Below are 16,898 nucleotides of genomic sequence, written 5' to 3' on the forward strand. Positions count from 1 at the left end.
AGCTTTCACGAGAAAATTAACATTTGTAAATGCAAGAATGCAGCGGAGCTGAGCACGTTCTTGAGATCTTGTGGTTTTCAGAAGCCCTTCTTCAAGAGAGGCAAGAAGAAAAGGTTTTTATACTCAAGATAACTAGTAACGTGCTCACCAGCTGTGGCTTGGCACCCACCATAGTTTAGAAAATGATATGCAAATTATGTTAATTACATGTAATTAAAACCAGCAAATTAGCGGAGCAGCCCCTTCTGATACACGATGCGTTTCACTGTGTGCTTAAGAATTTATTCACCCTTTAATTAAACCATATATTTGCGGGTGGGGGGAAAATAGAGGGGACTTAGGGGCATTTGTAAGTCCTGATGGGCCCCCTTGAACTGATGGGATGATATCTTTTATTGAACCAACTCATGTAGGAGGCATTCCAACTTTGCAATCAATCTTCAAGCCTGGATGCTCAGAGCCAAAAGAACGAAACCAACAAAAAAAAGAAAACCCTACCAAGGCTGAATGCCGTTTCTTTGACTTGGTGTCTGCCAAGGAGAACTTGCAAGATTGTAAAAGGAAATGCATCACTTCTGTGCTCCCGCAGCTCCAGTAAAGAGAGAATATTTTGTACGTTCTGTTTCTGGGGACTGGGGATCCTCCTAGTCAAACCATCAGACATGCTTGGGGTAGTGGTTCAGAGCGGCAGCTTCTGACCTGGCGAGCCAGGTTTGATTTCCAGCACATGCCTGGGAGATCTCGTTGTTTAAGATGGGCTCCCACCCACTTGCTATTTCTTCAGGAAGAGAAAGAGCCTATCAGTGTGTTTGCTCTGAAGCAAGGAGCAACATCCGCCTTTAAGGCTCAGCTCTATCTCCATGTGCTGATGTGTGGACATGTAGTCTGCTTGAACCAGCCATAGGAGCTTGCAATGTGCTTTTTTATAGCTACTATTTAAGCTTTTATACTCTGCTTTGTTAAGGGGAATGGAGCAGATGAACATGATATATTTCTGTAAATAGTCTTTCCCAGTAAAGATTACTCTCTTTTAAACTGTGAATCTGGATCTGTGCCTCAAAACGCTCTGCAGCTCTATTTCTCTAGAGGGACTCAGGACTGAGCCCAAGCCCAAGAGTCCCACCATAAAACATATTTTCTCCTTCCCAGGCTCCGATGCCCAAAATCAGTGTGGATAGGAGAAAAACACTGAAAGAAGTAGAGTTTACTGTCCTGTGTTGTTGGCAGCAGGGCTTAGGATCTCCAGGAAGGAAAGGGGGAAATCGTCTTCACATCCATTCATGATTTCTTATGCTCGCTTTGCAAGTGAGACATTTAACCAGCTATAGAACGGGAAGAGCTTTGCCTGAAATCTGGGCTAGAGAAGCAGTCCTCAAGCATATTGTGCCTGCCACCCATAAACGATGCCACGGACCATGCGTCGAGGGCCTCTTTCGCTGCAGTCTGTCAAAACACTCCTGGATGAAGGAATCCTCGTTCCAAGTTTTAGAGCACAACTTCCCCTCAGGTTTAGAGCCACAGCATAACTCATGTTGCCAAAGAAAACCCGGCATCTTCACTTAGTAAAAAGACGAGGTGAAATTTGAAGCCAGTAGATACTTGGCAGGGAGATTTCAGTCTTGAGCAGACGAGAGCCCTGAGCCGGAAGTCTTTTTTGGAAGCACTCTGCTGCATGCTGCTTGGCCGTTTGGCTGCAATTACCAGCACCCCGCAGGGGGCTTACGGCTCAGCTCTGCCCCGAGGCTCCCTTTCCCTCCGTCTCCCTTGCTTAGCATCATTGCTGCCCCAGAGCGGAAAGGCTGTTCTTGGACTCTCGTTGCTGAAGTTAGCAGCCAGGGATTTTTTTTTCCTGGCTTGTCACGTGGCACGGAGTCTTTGCTGTCCTCTAAGCCAGTGGTCCCCAACCTTTTTATCACCGGGGACCACTCAACGCCGGGGACCACTCACCAGGGACCACTCAGTGCCTTTTACTGAGGCCCGGTGGGAGGGGGGGTAGTTTACTCCTCTACTCTCAACCACTGCCCTAACGCTCTCTGATCGCTATGGTAATGTTTAAACATCCCTTCAAAATAAGATACAGACACGCCACAACAATGAACACAAGGAACATTTTATTTTCATGGAAATTTTAACTCATGACAATGACAAATCAATGGGAACCCTGAGCTTGTTTCTCTGCAATGAGATAGTCCCATCTGGGAGTGATGGGAGACAAGGACACCCGAAGTGTGTTGTAAAGGGCCGGGGGGGGGGGAAAGGCGTCCTTCGGGGCCCACCTCCAATTAGTCAAAGGACCGCATGTGGTCCGCGGCCCACAGGTTGGGGATCGCTACTCTAAGCGACCAGCCTGGTCTTCCACCATCCTTAATTCAGCCTCCAGTCGTAGGTTTCCTGGCCAGCTTGATGTTCAACTTCCATTTTTAAACCTCTGAACTGAAATAGCCCTTAAAGATGCACTTGGGGGATCTGCTTGTCTCCAGAGACCTTCAAACAAACAATCGCCTTTTTGGTGCAAATCCGTATAACCTTCGACAGCAGGGATTCCCAACCAGGGGTCTGCGGGAGTTCCAGAGTGGTCTGCAGCTTGGCTTCAAGTCAGCTCCTGGACTTCCAGTAGAGAGCCGAACCCTGAAACCTGGGTTGGCCCTTGGCCCCTTTGGAGGGACTCTCTGGCCTTATACCCTGGGTTGGCCCTTGCTTAGCTTCCAAGATCTGATGAGATCAGTCTTGCTTGGGCTCTCCAGGTCAGAATAACATTACCACTGCAGTGCCAACATGCTTTTCGAGGGTATTAGACAAATGCATACAGGACAGGTCATCAGTGACAACTAGATATAATGATTACAAGGAACCACTTTATCCAGAGGCAGTAAACTTCTGGATCTCCATGCTATAAGGAAACACTGGGGAAGCCTCGCCCTCTGTGCCCTGTTTGTTGGCCCTCCAGGGCAACTGGTTGGTCCAAGCTGGGTGCTGCATCAAATGGACCACTGGTTTGCACCCGATCTAATTAACTTGTGCAATTTGCTTCCCGGGGACATAGTGGAGGCTGCTAGTTCAGATTGCTTTAAAAGGAGATTTGGAGGAGAGGTCGTCCCTAATTGGAGGGCAGGACGATAACCGGTTGTTACCTTGATGTCTGAATGGAACCTCCATGTTCAATAGTAGTATACCAGCTGGTTGGGGCAACAAGAGAGGGGGAGGCTTTGCTGCTTGTGAGGCTTTCCAGGCCGTCTAACTGGCCACTGGGGGGGCAGGATAATGGGCTCCATTGGATTTTTGATCTCATTTTAAAGGCCTCTTCCTAATATGTGAACAGTTCGTGGGTGGGTGAGTGGGGGGTGGCACATCCCTACTGACTGACAGCCTTTGAAAGCTGAAAAGATACAACAGTGTTTGTTATCCATCCCGTTAGAATAGTGCAAATGCAAGCAAAGTAATATAAACGGAGTCTGCCATCTATTTTCCTTGGCAAGCTCCTGCATATCCAGAATGTGTGAATTAGCCTTAATTTGTTTATATGACTTTTTGAAAAAAGAGTGCAGAAGGGATGGTAAATCCTGTATGATCCCCCCGGGGGGACATATGGAAGGATAATTTATCGGCTCGACGTTGGCAGTTGCTGGATAAGACAACATGTTTTCAGTGCCCCCCTCTCTAAACCTTCCTCCTTCGAACGTCTCTCCCGGCTTTCTCCTGGACCGTGATTTGGTTTTGCAGCTGCCTTTTCAAGATGGGAGGAAGTAGCATGAAGGAATGTACAAGACGTGCTCCTGCTATGGGTCAGCCCAAGAATTGCTGATGGGAAGGGATAGATAATGAGGGGCTCCCTCCGATTAACCTCCTCCAGGAGCTTCTTGTGGTGCAGGGTGGTAAGGCAGCAGACATGCAGTCTGAACGCTCTGCCCGTGAAGCTGGGAGTTCGATCCCAGCAGCCGGCTCAATGTTGACTCAGCCTTCCATCCTTCCAAGGTCGGTAAAAGGAGTACCCAGCTGGGAGGGAGGGGGTAAACAGTAATGACTGGGGAAGGCACTGTATTGAGTCTGCCATGAAAACGCTAAAGGGCGTCACCCCAAGGGTCAGACACAGGGGATACCTTTGCCTTTACCAGGTACCTACACTTGTTGCAGAAAGGGGAAGGAGGAGGAACTGGCAAAAGTCCCCAAGGTTTTGGTCTCCAGCGTTGGATTGGTCCTTCCTCTTTTGCAGAAACTGTTTGAGGCTGGGCAGGTGTGGTTGTGGTACGGAAGGCACTTGGCAGCTAGGCTGAAATCGGTTCCTGGATCAATAGAGCCAGAGCAACAAGGGTGGGGCTGTCAGCTGCGGTTTGGAGACTTGGGAGGGGAGGTGGGAGTGGGCAGGGAGGGGCCTCAGGGGAGCTGATCTCCGTTGCCTGGAAATGAGCTAAACTTCCAGGGGATCCCTAAATGCAGGTCCAGATCATTTGCTGCAGGTACTAAATACCTTTCAGAATAACCAGATCAATGTTGCCTAGTCTGGGATGTGAAACGGCTGGAGATTTGGGAAGGGTGGGGTTCAGCCCCATGCAGCTCCCGAGTAAGGTCAGCATGTCGGGACATTCTTCCTGGTCCCTATGATTGCGAGGAGGGGGGTATACGTGGTCCAGGGGGCAAGGACTGCCATGAAACTGGCTGATTTTTGCAGGGGATTCCACCCCCTTTTCAGAAACCCCCAAAGCAGGGGCAGCAACGCCAAAATGGTGGTTCCCCCAGCACCATTGGGGGCCTGGCATCCCTCCCCAACCTAGGCCTAAGCTTGAGTGGGCCCGTTGGGGTTTGGCCCTCCTGGACAGTCTTCCTCTTGAAAAGCGGGTCGTCGGATACTTTGTTCTGGTTGGGGGGGCAGGGAATCTATTCGGGGCGGCTTGCTTTGTTTGCCCCCGGGAGGAGTGCTTCCGCTCACGGCCCTTTCCGCTCTCTTTTCTAGAGTTATGTCATGCCCAGACCACCGCAGGGCTCCATGAGGATTTATAGAAAATGCCCCCGATCTTGGCGCCTCTGGTGCTCCTTCTGGTGTGGCTGATGGAGATCGCGGCCAGCCCCCACTCTCTGCGGATTGGTGAGTAATTCCTGAAAGGTTGGGGGGGGGGGGCGGCAGGCAGCCCCTTGTTTGGGTTCAAAAGGCACTGGGGCGAACTTTCGAATAAGATTACTGTGCTCTGATTCCATACAAGGCAGCTTCATGTGTTCACGAGGCTTCCAGAGCAGTGGTCCCCAACCCGTGGGCTGCGGCACGGTGCTGGGTCGCGGGCTCCCTCTCCCCACCCCCCCGCAGTAAAAAACTTCCCAGGCCGCAAGCTTCTTACTGCAGGAGGGGGGGAGAGGGAATCAGGGCCGCGTTTGCGCATTGCAAATGCGCGGCCGGGCCGTGCATGCGCACATGTGCCATGCGTGGCCGAAATCGTGCATGTGCGGCACTTTCGCGCATGCATGCATGCGCGAAAGTGCCACGCATGCGCGATTTCGGCCGCGCATGGCACATGTGCGCATGCGCAAGCGGGCAGTTGCCCTGACGGTCCCCAGCCTCAAAAAGGTTGGGGACCACTGTTCCAGAGCATTAAGCATGGTCCAGTGGTCCCTCCTGCTGCTGAGTAGCCCCACAGAGCCACGGGTTCTGCCAAGAGAGGACCCTTTGAGCAGCGCTTTCAATATCCTCCCCAAATTACACTTTTTGGCAAGGGAAGCTGCAGCCTTTAAAGGGATACGTAGCCAATGTGTGTTGTTTGCAGAGTCGGCAGAAACCGCAGCCGTCTCCCTTGTGTGGTCTAATTGTGAGCATCAGGCAGGGCCTACCTTTCCAAAGCGTGCATGATGGGCCAACATGGGCCTGTGCACAGTTTTCATCAAGATAATGCCACCTTACGGGAGCCTTTTAATATCTAAATTTGCAGTCCAGGCCCCGCAGAGGCAGCCGCCAAAGAACGGTGTTGTGTGTTTGAGTAACTTTTTGCTTTGTCGTCTTTAAACCTCTCTTTATTGGTGTGTGTGTGGGGAGGGGGGGGGTGATCCAAGGGAGATGTTTAACAAAAATGGCATCGAAGCCCCAGGCTGTTAATAAGCACAGGTGTTGAATTTACAATGGCGTCGGGGCTGACGTGAATTTGCCACGCTGGTAAGCGGAAACGTTCTCCTTGAAATGTGTCTCCTTGCACTTAAGCCAGCTGGGTGTAGTGGCCTAGAGCAGTGGCTTCTAATCTGGAGAACCAGGTTTGATTCCCTCTTTCCTCCACGTGCTGCCAGATGGGCGACCTTGGGCCAGTCACAGTCCCGTTCGAGCCATTCCGGCAGGGCAGTTCTGTTAGAGCTCACCGGGTGCCTGTTGTGGGGAGAGGAAGGCAGGGCGATTGTAGGCCGCTTCCTGCAGGGAACAAAAAGCGGGGTACAAAAACACAGCTCTTCTCTCTCAAACCAGCTCTTGCCCCGATGCCTTGTTTTGCCGTTGAGCAAAGGAAGCCGCTTTCCTGCTGCCAGTTGATTTTATTAACCATTTGTGGCCGATAAGAGCCTAATCTCTCCTTCCGCTGTGGCTGCAGCAGTGCCCCTTTTGCTCTTGTAGCTGCAGTTATCTTGTATCCTACAAACAAGGAGATTTCCTCACCTTTCCTTGGCCAGGTCAGGTCCTTGTCGATGCCCTTTGGCTGTGTTTTGCTTTCCAATTTGCCCAGAGGCTGTTTAGGAATAAAAACAATCCTGTATCGTTGAAGGCTTTCATTGCTGGAATCAAATGGTTTTGGAGGTTTCCCCCCCCCAGGATTTTGTGGTTACACCTCATTAGGAATAGAGTGTCCACTTCTGGAGTGTCCACACTGCTGGAGCATGTTCAGAGAAGGGAGACTAGGATGGTTGAGGGGCCTTACGAGGAGAGGTGGAAAGAGTTAGGTAGGTGCAGCCTGGAGAAGAGGGGATGAAGATTTTTTCTTATTGAAGACAATTGGCTGAAATCTCACAGGTAATTGCTTTGCCTGCACAAGGGCCAGGATTCTACCCCTGGGGTGGCAGCTCCATTCAAGAACCTCTTGGGTTGCAAAGCTGGAAATTGACCTTGACTTGGAAGTAAGTCCTTGCTGGGGTGGGGTGCAAATTCGGGCTTTTGGCAGATGAGTGCCTCTAAGACTGGGCAATACGCTGCTGCCTTCCCTCTGCTGGCCACCGACATCACACTGAAATGATTTCGGTTGCTTTCTCAGAGAAAGGCAAGATCAACTGAGGCTCCAAAGTTTTTATGTCTGAGGGTTTTAAAAAAAAACACATATATACATAATTAAAATTTTCATTTCAAGTGTTTTCAGGTGACTTAAAAAAGAAAAACACATCTTAACTCTTGCTTGACTGTATTAAATTGCCAACTTCCCCTATTTATTCTGTTTTCCTGAAAGCACGAGCAGCAATACAGATCACAGCTGCAAGCGAATTCAAATTTAGAAATATATATCTAGCCATTACTTTTAAACTTTGTCCTTGGGGCTGCAAAACAACATACATGGATCTCCCCTCCCTCATTCTACCTTCACAACAACCTTGTAAGATAGGGCTAGTCTGAGAAACAGAAAATTTGACTAGCTCAAGGTCACACTGCAAGCTTGTTTGAGCAGGTTGGGGGGGGGGGGTTGAACCTGGGACTCCCCAATCCCAGTCCTGCCAGCTAATTACAAGACCATACTGGCTTGTAAGAACCATAGAGTCCTGCTGGATCACACCATTGGCCCAGCTAGTCCTGCATCCTGTCTAACGCAGTGACCAACGAGTTCCCCTGGAGGGCCAATAACAGGGCAGAGAGGCCAAGACCTTCATAAGAACATCAGATGAACCCTGCTGGATCAGACCAGTGGTCCATCTAGTCCAACATCCTGGTTTACAAAGTGGCCAACCAGTTCCTCTGGGACAGTCAGCAACAGAGAAGAGACAGAGACCTTCAGAAGAATGTCAGAAGAGCCCTGCTGGATAAGCTCAGTGGTTCAACTAGCCCAGCCTCCTGTCTCACGCAGTGGCCAACCAGTTTCTCTGGAGGGCCAACAACAGGGTGTGGAGGCCAAGGTTTCTCCAGATGTTGCCTCCTGGCTCTGGGATTCAGAGGATGACTGCTTCTGAATCCTGAAAAAGTTTTCAGAATCGCTTTATATCACTTCTCTCTTCGGATTCTGCCCAGAAACCACAAAAGCCCTCAAAATGACGGCCCCATCTGAATGTCGCTGTGTTCTTTCCAGGGGTCTGCACGGAGCACCCTTCTGGCACGCTGAGGCCTGCAGGATGAGCCATCTGCTAGTGTAAGAAGCCAACAAAAAGGGCACCTCGTAATGCAAAAGAAGCATTTGCAAAAAACGGATTTTGGGCTCGGCTGCCAGCATCGCCTGCGGCTCTAGATCAGCGTAACTTCCCTTTGCCCCTTCCCATTATGCCACTGCATAATTTAAAGGCACTTTTGGCTAGAACATATCAGGAAATCCTCCGGGACATGCAATGAAGCTGCCTGAAATGCAAAAGAAACTGGCTTTTCCATTCACCTGCTAGACTCAGTGGAGGTTTGGTGGTCAACTGGGAGCCAGAGTGTGATGTAGCAGTTAGGGTGCCGGACTGGGAGACCCAGGTTCAAATGCACACCCTGGGAGCTGGTTGGTGGCCAGTCCCATGCTCTCTGCCTAGCCTCTCTCACAGGGTTGCTGTGCGGATACCATGGCGTGGAAGAGAATGACATCAGCCGGAGGAAAATAAATACAATTAAATAGACGTATGCCAACGGAAGTCGCTTCATGGTGAGAAGGGCATCCAGGCTGAAGGAGGAAGGAGAGAACAAGAGGTCACACAAACGGAGCTTCCTTCTAGAAGGTAGAGCAGCAGGTTGGACTAGATGGCCTGTATGGCCCCTTCCAACTATATGATTCTATGATTCTATTAAATCCAGCCATTGGTGCATCAAGCTTAGGACAATCTCCCGGTGCTGGCTGGAGAACTCCTGGGAATAAAAGTGAACTCCTGGTGACAGAAATCAGTTCTCAACCCCCCCCCCCCCCAAAAAAAGGCCAGTTTGGAAGGAGAGCTCTGTGGCATTATACCCCACTGAAGTCTCTCCTCTCCCCAAATCTTGCCCTCCTCAGGCTCCACCCCCTAAATCTCTAGAAGCTGGCAATCTTAATCAAGGTATATATTGTCTACTCAGGCTCACAGTAGCTCTCCAAGGCCCCCGTCAGAAACTTCTTCCAGATGTTCAGCCGGAAATTATTTTGAATTAATTTCGATCCATTGCTTCTGGTCTGACCCTCTGGGGCACCAGAAAACAACTCTGCTCCATCTTCTACATCAGGGGTAGTCAACCTGTGGTCCTCCAGATGTCCATGGACTACAATTCCCATGAGCCCCTGCCAGCATTTGCTGGCAGGGACTCATGGGAATTGTAGTCCATGGACATCTGGAGGACCACAGGTTGACTACCCCTGCTCTACATGACAGCCCTTCAAGTACTTGAAGATGGCTATCCTATCCCCTCTTAGTCATCTCCTCGCCAGGCTAAACAGACCAAGCTCCCTCCACCCTTCCCCATCATGTCTTGGTCTCCAAACCCCTCAGCACCTTCATTGCCCTCCTCTGGACACGCTCCCTACTCTATTTTATTTCTTCTTCTTTTTTCAAAAGAGACTCTGATCTTAGCAGTTCCAGACTCAAAATTCATCAAGTAAGCAAGGGAGAAGCTTGCTTCCGATCCCTGCCGTCAGTCGGGGGATAGCGATCTACCTAACAAAATTATTAGGATTACCGCGATAATATATGGGGAGCGCTTGAAGCACCATAGAACACTTGAAAACGCCATAGAAATGCTAAGCACTGCTATTACCCACCCACGTTGGGAGGAAAACAAAACCTAACTGATTTATTTAGATTTAGAACCTGCCCTGTTCCCGAAGGCAGAGGTGAGATATAGCATTTTAAAACCCTTGCAATACTCCGCAACCAAAAATATGAAAAATAAGTCTGTTGTTTAATGGGGGAAAACACCCATTCATGCAGGATTTAAAGCGTACTCCCTCAAGGGGGGTGGGGGCCGGGGTGGCAGGATTCAACCAGGCCTTTCGATTCTTCTTGCAGTGAACGCATCTGATACTTAGGAGAATGACGAATAAAAATTAGGTAACTTATTGTGAAACAGCAGAATCTAAGGGGAAAAAAATGGAATGGGTTTTTGCAACTTTCGCCAAGGTTAGACAAAGCTTCTGTAAATGTGAACGATTCACTGAACAGCTCTTCTGTTTTTTGGCTTTTGTCCTAGAAAACCAGCCTACAGTTACACTTCTTCTTTTTTTCTTCTTTTCTTTTTTGAAAAAATAAAATTATCACAGAAATAAAGCAGCAGCTTCTATTTAAAAAAACCCAAAAGACATTACCAAAGGCCGTTGTGCAAAGCAGGCAGCAAGCCCCGTGGTTCCTACTGGGAAGGTGGCCAGGAGGGTGGGCAATGCTGTTCTCTCCGCGTTGCCCCCAAAGTGCTGTGGGACTAGGGGGCAAACGGCCCCTGTTTCTGCCCTTGCTAACAAATGGCAACACAATTATTTTGACAGTGGCGGAAAGTGCCATTAATTTGCAAAGGAGTGATGGTGACCTCACCTGGCTTTCCTTGGGGGTCCCCTCTCCAAACAGCCCCGAGCCTCCGGGGAGGGCGGTATATAAATATAATAAATAAAATAAAAATAAAAAAATACTCACTAGAGCAGGGGTAGTCAAACTGCGGCCCTCCAGATGCCCATGGACTACAATTCCCAGGAGCCCCTGCCAGCATTCGCTGGCAGGGGCTCCTGGGAATTGAAGTCCATGGACATCTGGAGGGCCGCAGTTTGACTACCCCTGCACTAGAGCATCCCTGCTCAGCTTCTGAAATCTAACAAGACCAGTCCAGCCTGGGTCATCTAAGTCAGGGCAGAATCACACAGGAGGTTTGCCGTTGCTGGACTCAGAGGAGTGATGTTGGACTTGTGTGGGCAACTAAGTAGTGCCCAGGGCCAACCCTGCTGTGCTTCCACAATCCGATGTGATCATGCAAGCCTGAGCTATCCGGGTCAAGGCAATAGATTGCCTGCCTCTGCTTAGCGACCCTGGACTTCCTTCGTGGCCTCCCATCCAAGTACAAACCAGGGCCCACCTCTGCTCACCTTCCTAGGTCAGTGGAGGAGGAGAAACTGGCATTTGCAAATAGGCTTTCTTGACTTCAAGGAATATTGGCAATATTTCTCTGGTTAGTTGATTTAGCGTACCATCGTTACGATATTGGTGTATGAAGTAGCCACGGCCTTCTTAGCACAGCCTGTATTTCGGGCTGCTGGCTGTACTTCTGGAGCGTGGGAAGGAGCTCTCTCATCTATAACATATAAAGGAGTGAGCGTACTTTCAATGACATGCTGAATGTTCCAAGGCCTCTGGGCAGAGCCCCGGCCACATGAAGAGGCTCTGGAATGTTTGGTGTGCCCACTGAAGCATGTCCCCCCACCTTTGCAGGCCAAGCTGCCTGTGATGGTGGTGGTGGGGGGGAGCATTTAAAGAGACCAGGCAGCCACCTACCAGATTGGGGAGGATCTTTAAGGGATCAAGTGGTGCAGCTCTCATTCTCAACTGATAGGCAGCCTCCCGATCCCTTTAAATCCCTCCCCATACTTGTGCAGGCAAAGCTACCTGCAAAGGTGTGTGTGTGTGGGGGGAGCATTTAAAGGAAACCCCTACCTAGTACCCATTGCATTCCAGCATACAATGGGCCTTTAATTAATATTTTTTTTTCTAGCCCACCCTTTCAGTACAGCTCAGGGCAGGTAAACAACATAGTTAAAACAATTATTAGATTACAACACGGATTCCAATTTCCCCCAACTAATAATATACAAGGTAAGGGGGTTCTCAAGTTACGGAGCTGGTCTTTCCCATCTCCAGCAGTGAGGCTTGCACATCTTGGGCCCCAACCATTGCTCTGTTGGAACAGCAATCTTGCCAGACCTGTAGAACTGACGAAGGTCCCACAGGACCCTGATCCCTTCTGGCAGAGTGTCCCACCCGGCCGGGGCCACAGCTGAAAAGGCCCTGGCCTCAGTGAAGGATCCTTTGGGCCAGGGACCCTGAGCTCCCATGCTCCTGAAAGGGCCCTTGTTGAGATGCTGTGCAGAAAGAGGAGGAGAGAGGATGACAGACTAGAAGTGAAGCCGTTGTCCTTGGCTGGGGCCGAGGAACAGGCTGGGCGGAAGCCACAACACAGATGAGACCGCAAGTCCATCTCATGCTTCATTTGCAAAGTGTGGCTTGGCTGACTCCGGCCTGCGTTAGGAACTAATTGGGGGCAAGCTGCCGAAACCTCCGAGGGAGAGGCCTCCACCTTTTCCCCAGGAGAGCCTGTATTCAAAGGAAACTAATGGGAGGAATGCCACAAAAAGTCGTTGGGCACTCTCATTTGCAAGACGCAGCAGAAAAATTACTGAGCCAATTTAAAGGCCCTTAAATCCCCAGGAAGTTGATCAAACCTGCCTCACCCCCGACAGGGGATCAAGGGCTGGCCAAAAACGCTCATCTGAAGGTTTATCCAGACAAATTACGGAGAGGCGGAGAAACCCTGGCAAGCAAGACTGGCGGAAGCGTAGCTGGTGAGCTGCACATTTTGTTTCTTTCGTTCATTTTCTTCATTTCAACCTCATCCTTCTCTCCAAGATGGCTTCCAGCTTTCTCCGCTCCTCCATGTTCCCCTCACAACAACCCTTCAAGGTACGCTAGCATGAGAGTATGTGGCGGGTTTGATTCTGTGCTCCCCCACATGCAACCAGCTGGGTGACCTTGGGCTCTCACAGCGCTGATAAAGCTGTTCTGACAGAGGAGGAATATCAGGGCTCTCTCAGCCTCACCCACCCCACAGGGTGTCTGTTGTGGGGATAGGAAGGGAAGGGGATTGGCAGCTACTTGAAGATGCCTTCGGGTAGGGAAAAGCGGCATATAAGAACCAGGTCTTCTTCTTCTTCTTCTTCAGTAATCTCAGGGCTCTCTCAGCCTCACCTCCCTCAGAGGGTGTCTGCTGTGGGGAGAGGAGATTGTAAGCGGCTTTGAGACTCTTTTGGGTAGATAAAAAGTGGCATCTAAAAACCAACTCTTCTTCTTCAACTGCCCAGGGGTGTGAACTTACTTTAGCAGACAGCTCAGAGAAATCCCATAGGGATGTCAGCTTCCAGGTGGGACCTGAAGATTCCCCCAAGAATAACTGCTTATTGTAATTACTACCGAAATCAGTTCCCCTGGAGAAAACGGATGCTTTGGAGGGCCGAATCTATGGGGTCATGCCCCCCTGAGGTCCTTGTCCTCCCCAGGCTCCACCCCAAAATTGGAGAGGGAAACTCTGAAATCCCGGCTGTCCAAGCCCACCGGAAGCTGATGGAGCCACCATCTCTAGGCTAGGTTTGTTCTATGGAGACATTCCAGCGTTTTTGCAGAGTCACGATACGGGGTCTCTTCTTACTGCACACCATGGAACAAGTCACCACATGGCATTTTACACATTGCATTGGATAAGATCCCTTCAGCTCCTTGCTGGGAGATGTGCCATGCGTGCTAGGGGCAGGCAGCTTCACATGACAGACTAGAACGTTCCATAAAAGCTGCTGCCGTGTGTTTCTCAGCCTGCCATCCTGTCTACGCTTTGCCAGGGCCCCAGCGCAAACTTGTCCCCCGAGAGCGAAGCCCGTGCCCCTCCGTGGGTGGCCGTGCGCGGTTCCTTTGCAGCCGGCAATTTCTAAAGGCCCCGCAAAAGGCAGGATTATCCTTATCTTCGCCGGCCTGATTACAATAGTTATTAACAGTTGTAAAATTATCCCAAAGCCTTTTTAGAAAAATCCAGCTTCATCAGCTGAATCAAACGACCTTTCGGGGACAGCAAATCTCGCAGCCTGACAATAGCAAGAGACAGCTGTAGCAGAATGAAAGCAAAGTACAGAGAGTTACACCCAAAAATCGAAACAGGGAAATTTGTCTTGGGCTCCTGTTCTTGAGATAAATCATCGTCAATTGGTCAGCCCAGTGGGTTTGGTGCTCCGGGGAACACAGGACGGGTCCTACAGTAGAATCACAAGCGGATTTGCACACAAGATACCTTCCTTATTCCTTCTGCAGGGAGGTTAGGTGGGCCGAAGTTCACGTCATGCATTCACAAGGGAACCTGGTAGGATTACTGATCTCTGCGTCAATGACCCCTGCTCTGTGCCCACAGGAAGGTTAAAAAAAATCCATCCAGGATCCCCAGGCAATTAGTCCTGGAGGAAAATTCTTTAGAATCATAGAGTTGGAAGGTACTTCCTGGGTCATCTAATCCAACCCCCCACATTATGTAGGACACCCACAACCCATTAGGGTTGGACTAGATGACCCAGAAGGTCCCTTTCAACTCTATGATTCTAACCCTATCGCCCATCCCCTGTGACCTGCCACCCCCTTGAACCTTCACAGAATCAGCCTCTCTGTCAGATGGCTCTCCAGCCTTTGCTTAAAAATCTCCAAAGATTGAGAACCCACCACCTCCCGAGGAAGCCTGTTCCACTGAGGAACAGCTCTAACTGTCAGGAACTTCTTCCAAATGTTTGGACTTTTGCATTAATTTCATCCAATTGGTTCTGGTCTGTCCCTCCGGGGCAAGAGAGAACAAGTCTGACCATCCTCTAGTCTACATGGCAGCCTTTTAAAGACTTGAAGATGGTTATCATGGCCCCAGTATTACCTGGGCAGGTAAGGAAGGGCTGTACAAACGGAGCCCTGACTCATCCCCTCCTGATCAAAGAAGGAGAGTCTAAAAGGCATCCCTGGATAACAGTTAGCCCCAGAGGGCCTGATAGGTTTGTGGGGGCTTGGACCAGACTTATTCATGCAATGGGAAAGACATAAATACAAGACAGCTCCTCCAGCATTGCCGCGGGAACAAAATTAAGAGGGGCAAAGAGGTTACAAATGAATGTCGCATTCTGGCCGTGCGCCTCTCTTGCACACTCTGGCGACATAAATAAAAACAATGAATTTATTTCCCCATAATGGGCTTGACTCGGGTTTATACAGGAGGAAAATAGAAACATTTATAATGTCCCAAGCAGGCCGACCCACCATGACTCGCATGGGCAAAGATTCTTATTTATGCGAGGGAAATGCTCCCTCTCGGCTGCCCCCGCTCATCTGTTTGCTCCTTTGGGCATGCAGGAGGAGAGCGGCCGTCAACGGGGGAACCTGGATGAAGCCTAGCAGCCTGACCGAGCGTGGCGCACAGGGGCAGTGTGAGCCCACTCAGCGGTGCATGGAGCATGTGGGAAGGGAACTTGCATGACTCCCGGGGAAAGGCCAGAGGGTGAGTCACTCTCTCCCACTGCAACGCAAAGCCAAACTGAACCAGAGGAGAAGGTGGTCAGGCAGCTCAGCTCGGCCGAGTGATAAATCAGACTCTGGCGGGCAAAGGGAAATGTTGCTGGATAAGACAAGGCATGATTCAGGGTGGCTTCTCTCCAACTGGACTGTGGGGAAGGCCAGTAAGTGACTGCAGGATTAGGCCTCCCTGTTAGGGCCTCCTTGGTGGCAGTCAGGGAGGGGGGAAGGGTTGCTAGATCCAGGTTGGGGAGGGATCTGGGGAGGATCAGGCCCTCAGTCGGGCACAGTGTCACAGAATCCCCCCTCCAAAGCAGCCATCTCTGTGGCCTGGAGATGAGCTGTAATTCTGGGGGGTCCCCAGGTCAAGACTGGAGGCTGGCCATCCCCAATTACAATGGATCTCCAGATGACCAAGATCAGTTCCCCCTGGAGAAAATGGTTTCTTCAGAGGATGGACTCTGTGCACTGTTCCTGGCTGAGGTCCCTCCCTGCCCTCCCCCCCAGTCCTTCCCTACCCAGGTCCCAACCTCCAAATCTCCAGAAATTTCTCAACCCAGATCGACAAGAAGTCGAGTCCAACGGCACCATTAAGACCAACAAAGATTTGTTCAATGGCACCATTAAGACCAACAAAGATTGACTCTCATGATCCTTGTTGCCGTTGGACTCACTTTTTGTCCTTCAGACCAACATGGCCCCCCACGTGCATCAACCCAGACTGGACAACTCTGCATTAAAAGGCCCAGAGGAACCTCGCAGTTTTCCAAGCTCTCGCCCTCCGTCTCTGCTCCCTTCCCATTGGTCTCCTGCGCAGGCTCCTTGGGAAAGGGACTGCCCTTTCCGGAGCATATGTGGGTGAGTTTTCAAAGGCAATTAAGCAATTTATGAACACAAATCCCACAGAGTTTCACGGGGACTCGCGTTTCATAAGCCGTCGCCTAAAAATAGTTTTATGTGCCGGCACAATTGTCCCTATAGTTCTAATGTCAAAGACAGCAAAAAGCCTGGGGGGGGGGCTCTCTATAGGGAGCCTTATTTTGCAGCACCCCCACCCCGCAAGCCCTATTGTACGACCTTTATGCAGCCCTCGTGCAAAGAGGGAGATGGGAATTGCTACAGATATCTGTGTAGGAAGCAGGGCAGCGGGGGCCAGGCAGTCCCAAATAAGGGACAAGGGCAGGATGGAAAACACGGGCATGGGAATTTTGGGGTGGGGTGGGGTGGAGAACAGGGGCAGCTTAGTTTTAGGGTTGCATGGGTTGGAAAATATCTGGAGACTTTGGGGAGTTGGGAGTGGGGGGGATTTGGGGCGGGGGAGGGGCCAAAGTGTGGCATATTGGTATGGAGTCCTCCCTCCAAACAGCCGTTTTCTCCAGGGGAACTGATCTCTGTTGCTTGGAGATGAGCAGTAAAACTGGGGCATCCCCACGTCCCTACTTTTTACGTATTGCACATGACAGAAGAAGAGTTGGTTTTATACCCCGCTTTTCACTGCCTGAAGGAGTCTCCAAGCAGCTTCCAATCCCCTT

General features: G+C 50.4%; 1 protein-coding gene across 6 annotated transcripts in view; it reads left to right on the top strand.

Moving 5' to 3' along the window:
• The window catches only part of GRIK4 (glutamate ionotropic receptor kainate type subunit 4), a 352,867-nt gene that overhangs the window by 120,555 nt on the left and 215,414 nt on the right, over positions 1-16,898 (top strand). For all 6 annotated transcript variants that reach the window (XM_077305824.1, XM_077305826.1, XM_077305827.1 and 3 more), the window contains exon 2: positions 4,949-5,080. In XM_077305824.1, the coding sequence (XP_077161939.1) occupies positions 4,999-5,080 (82 nt within the window). In that variant the 5' untranslated portion in view covers positions 4,949-4,998. The remainder of the gene's footprint in view (positions 1-4,948; positions 5,081-16,898) is intronic.

Source organism: Paroedura picta, chromosome 12 (assembly GCF_049243985.1).
Source record: "Paroedura picta isolate Pp20150507F chromosome 12, Ppicta_v3.0, whole genome shotgun sequence".
NCBI classification, from domain to species: domain Eukaryota; kingdom Metazoa; phylum Chordata; class Lepidosauria; order Squamata; family Gekkonidae; genus Paroedura; species Paroedura picta.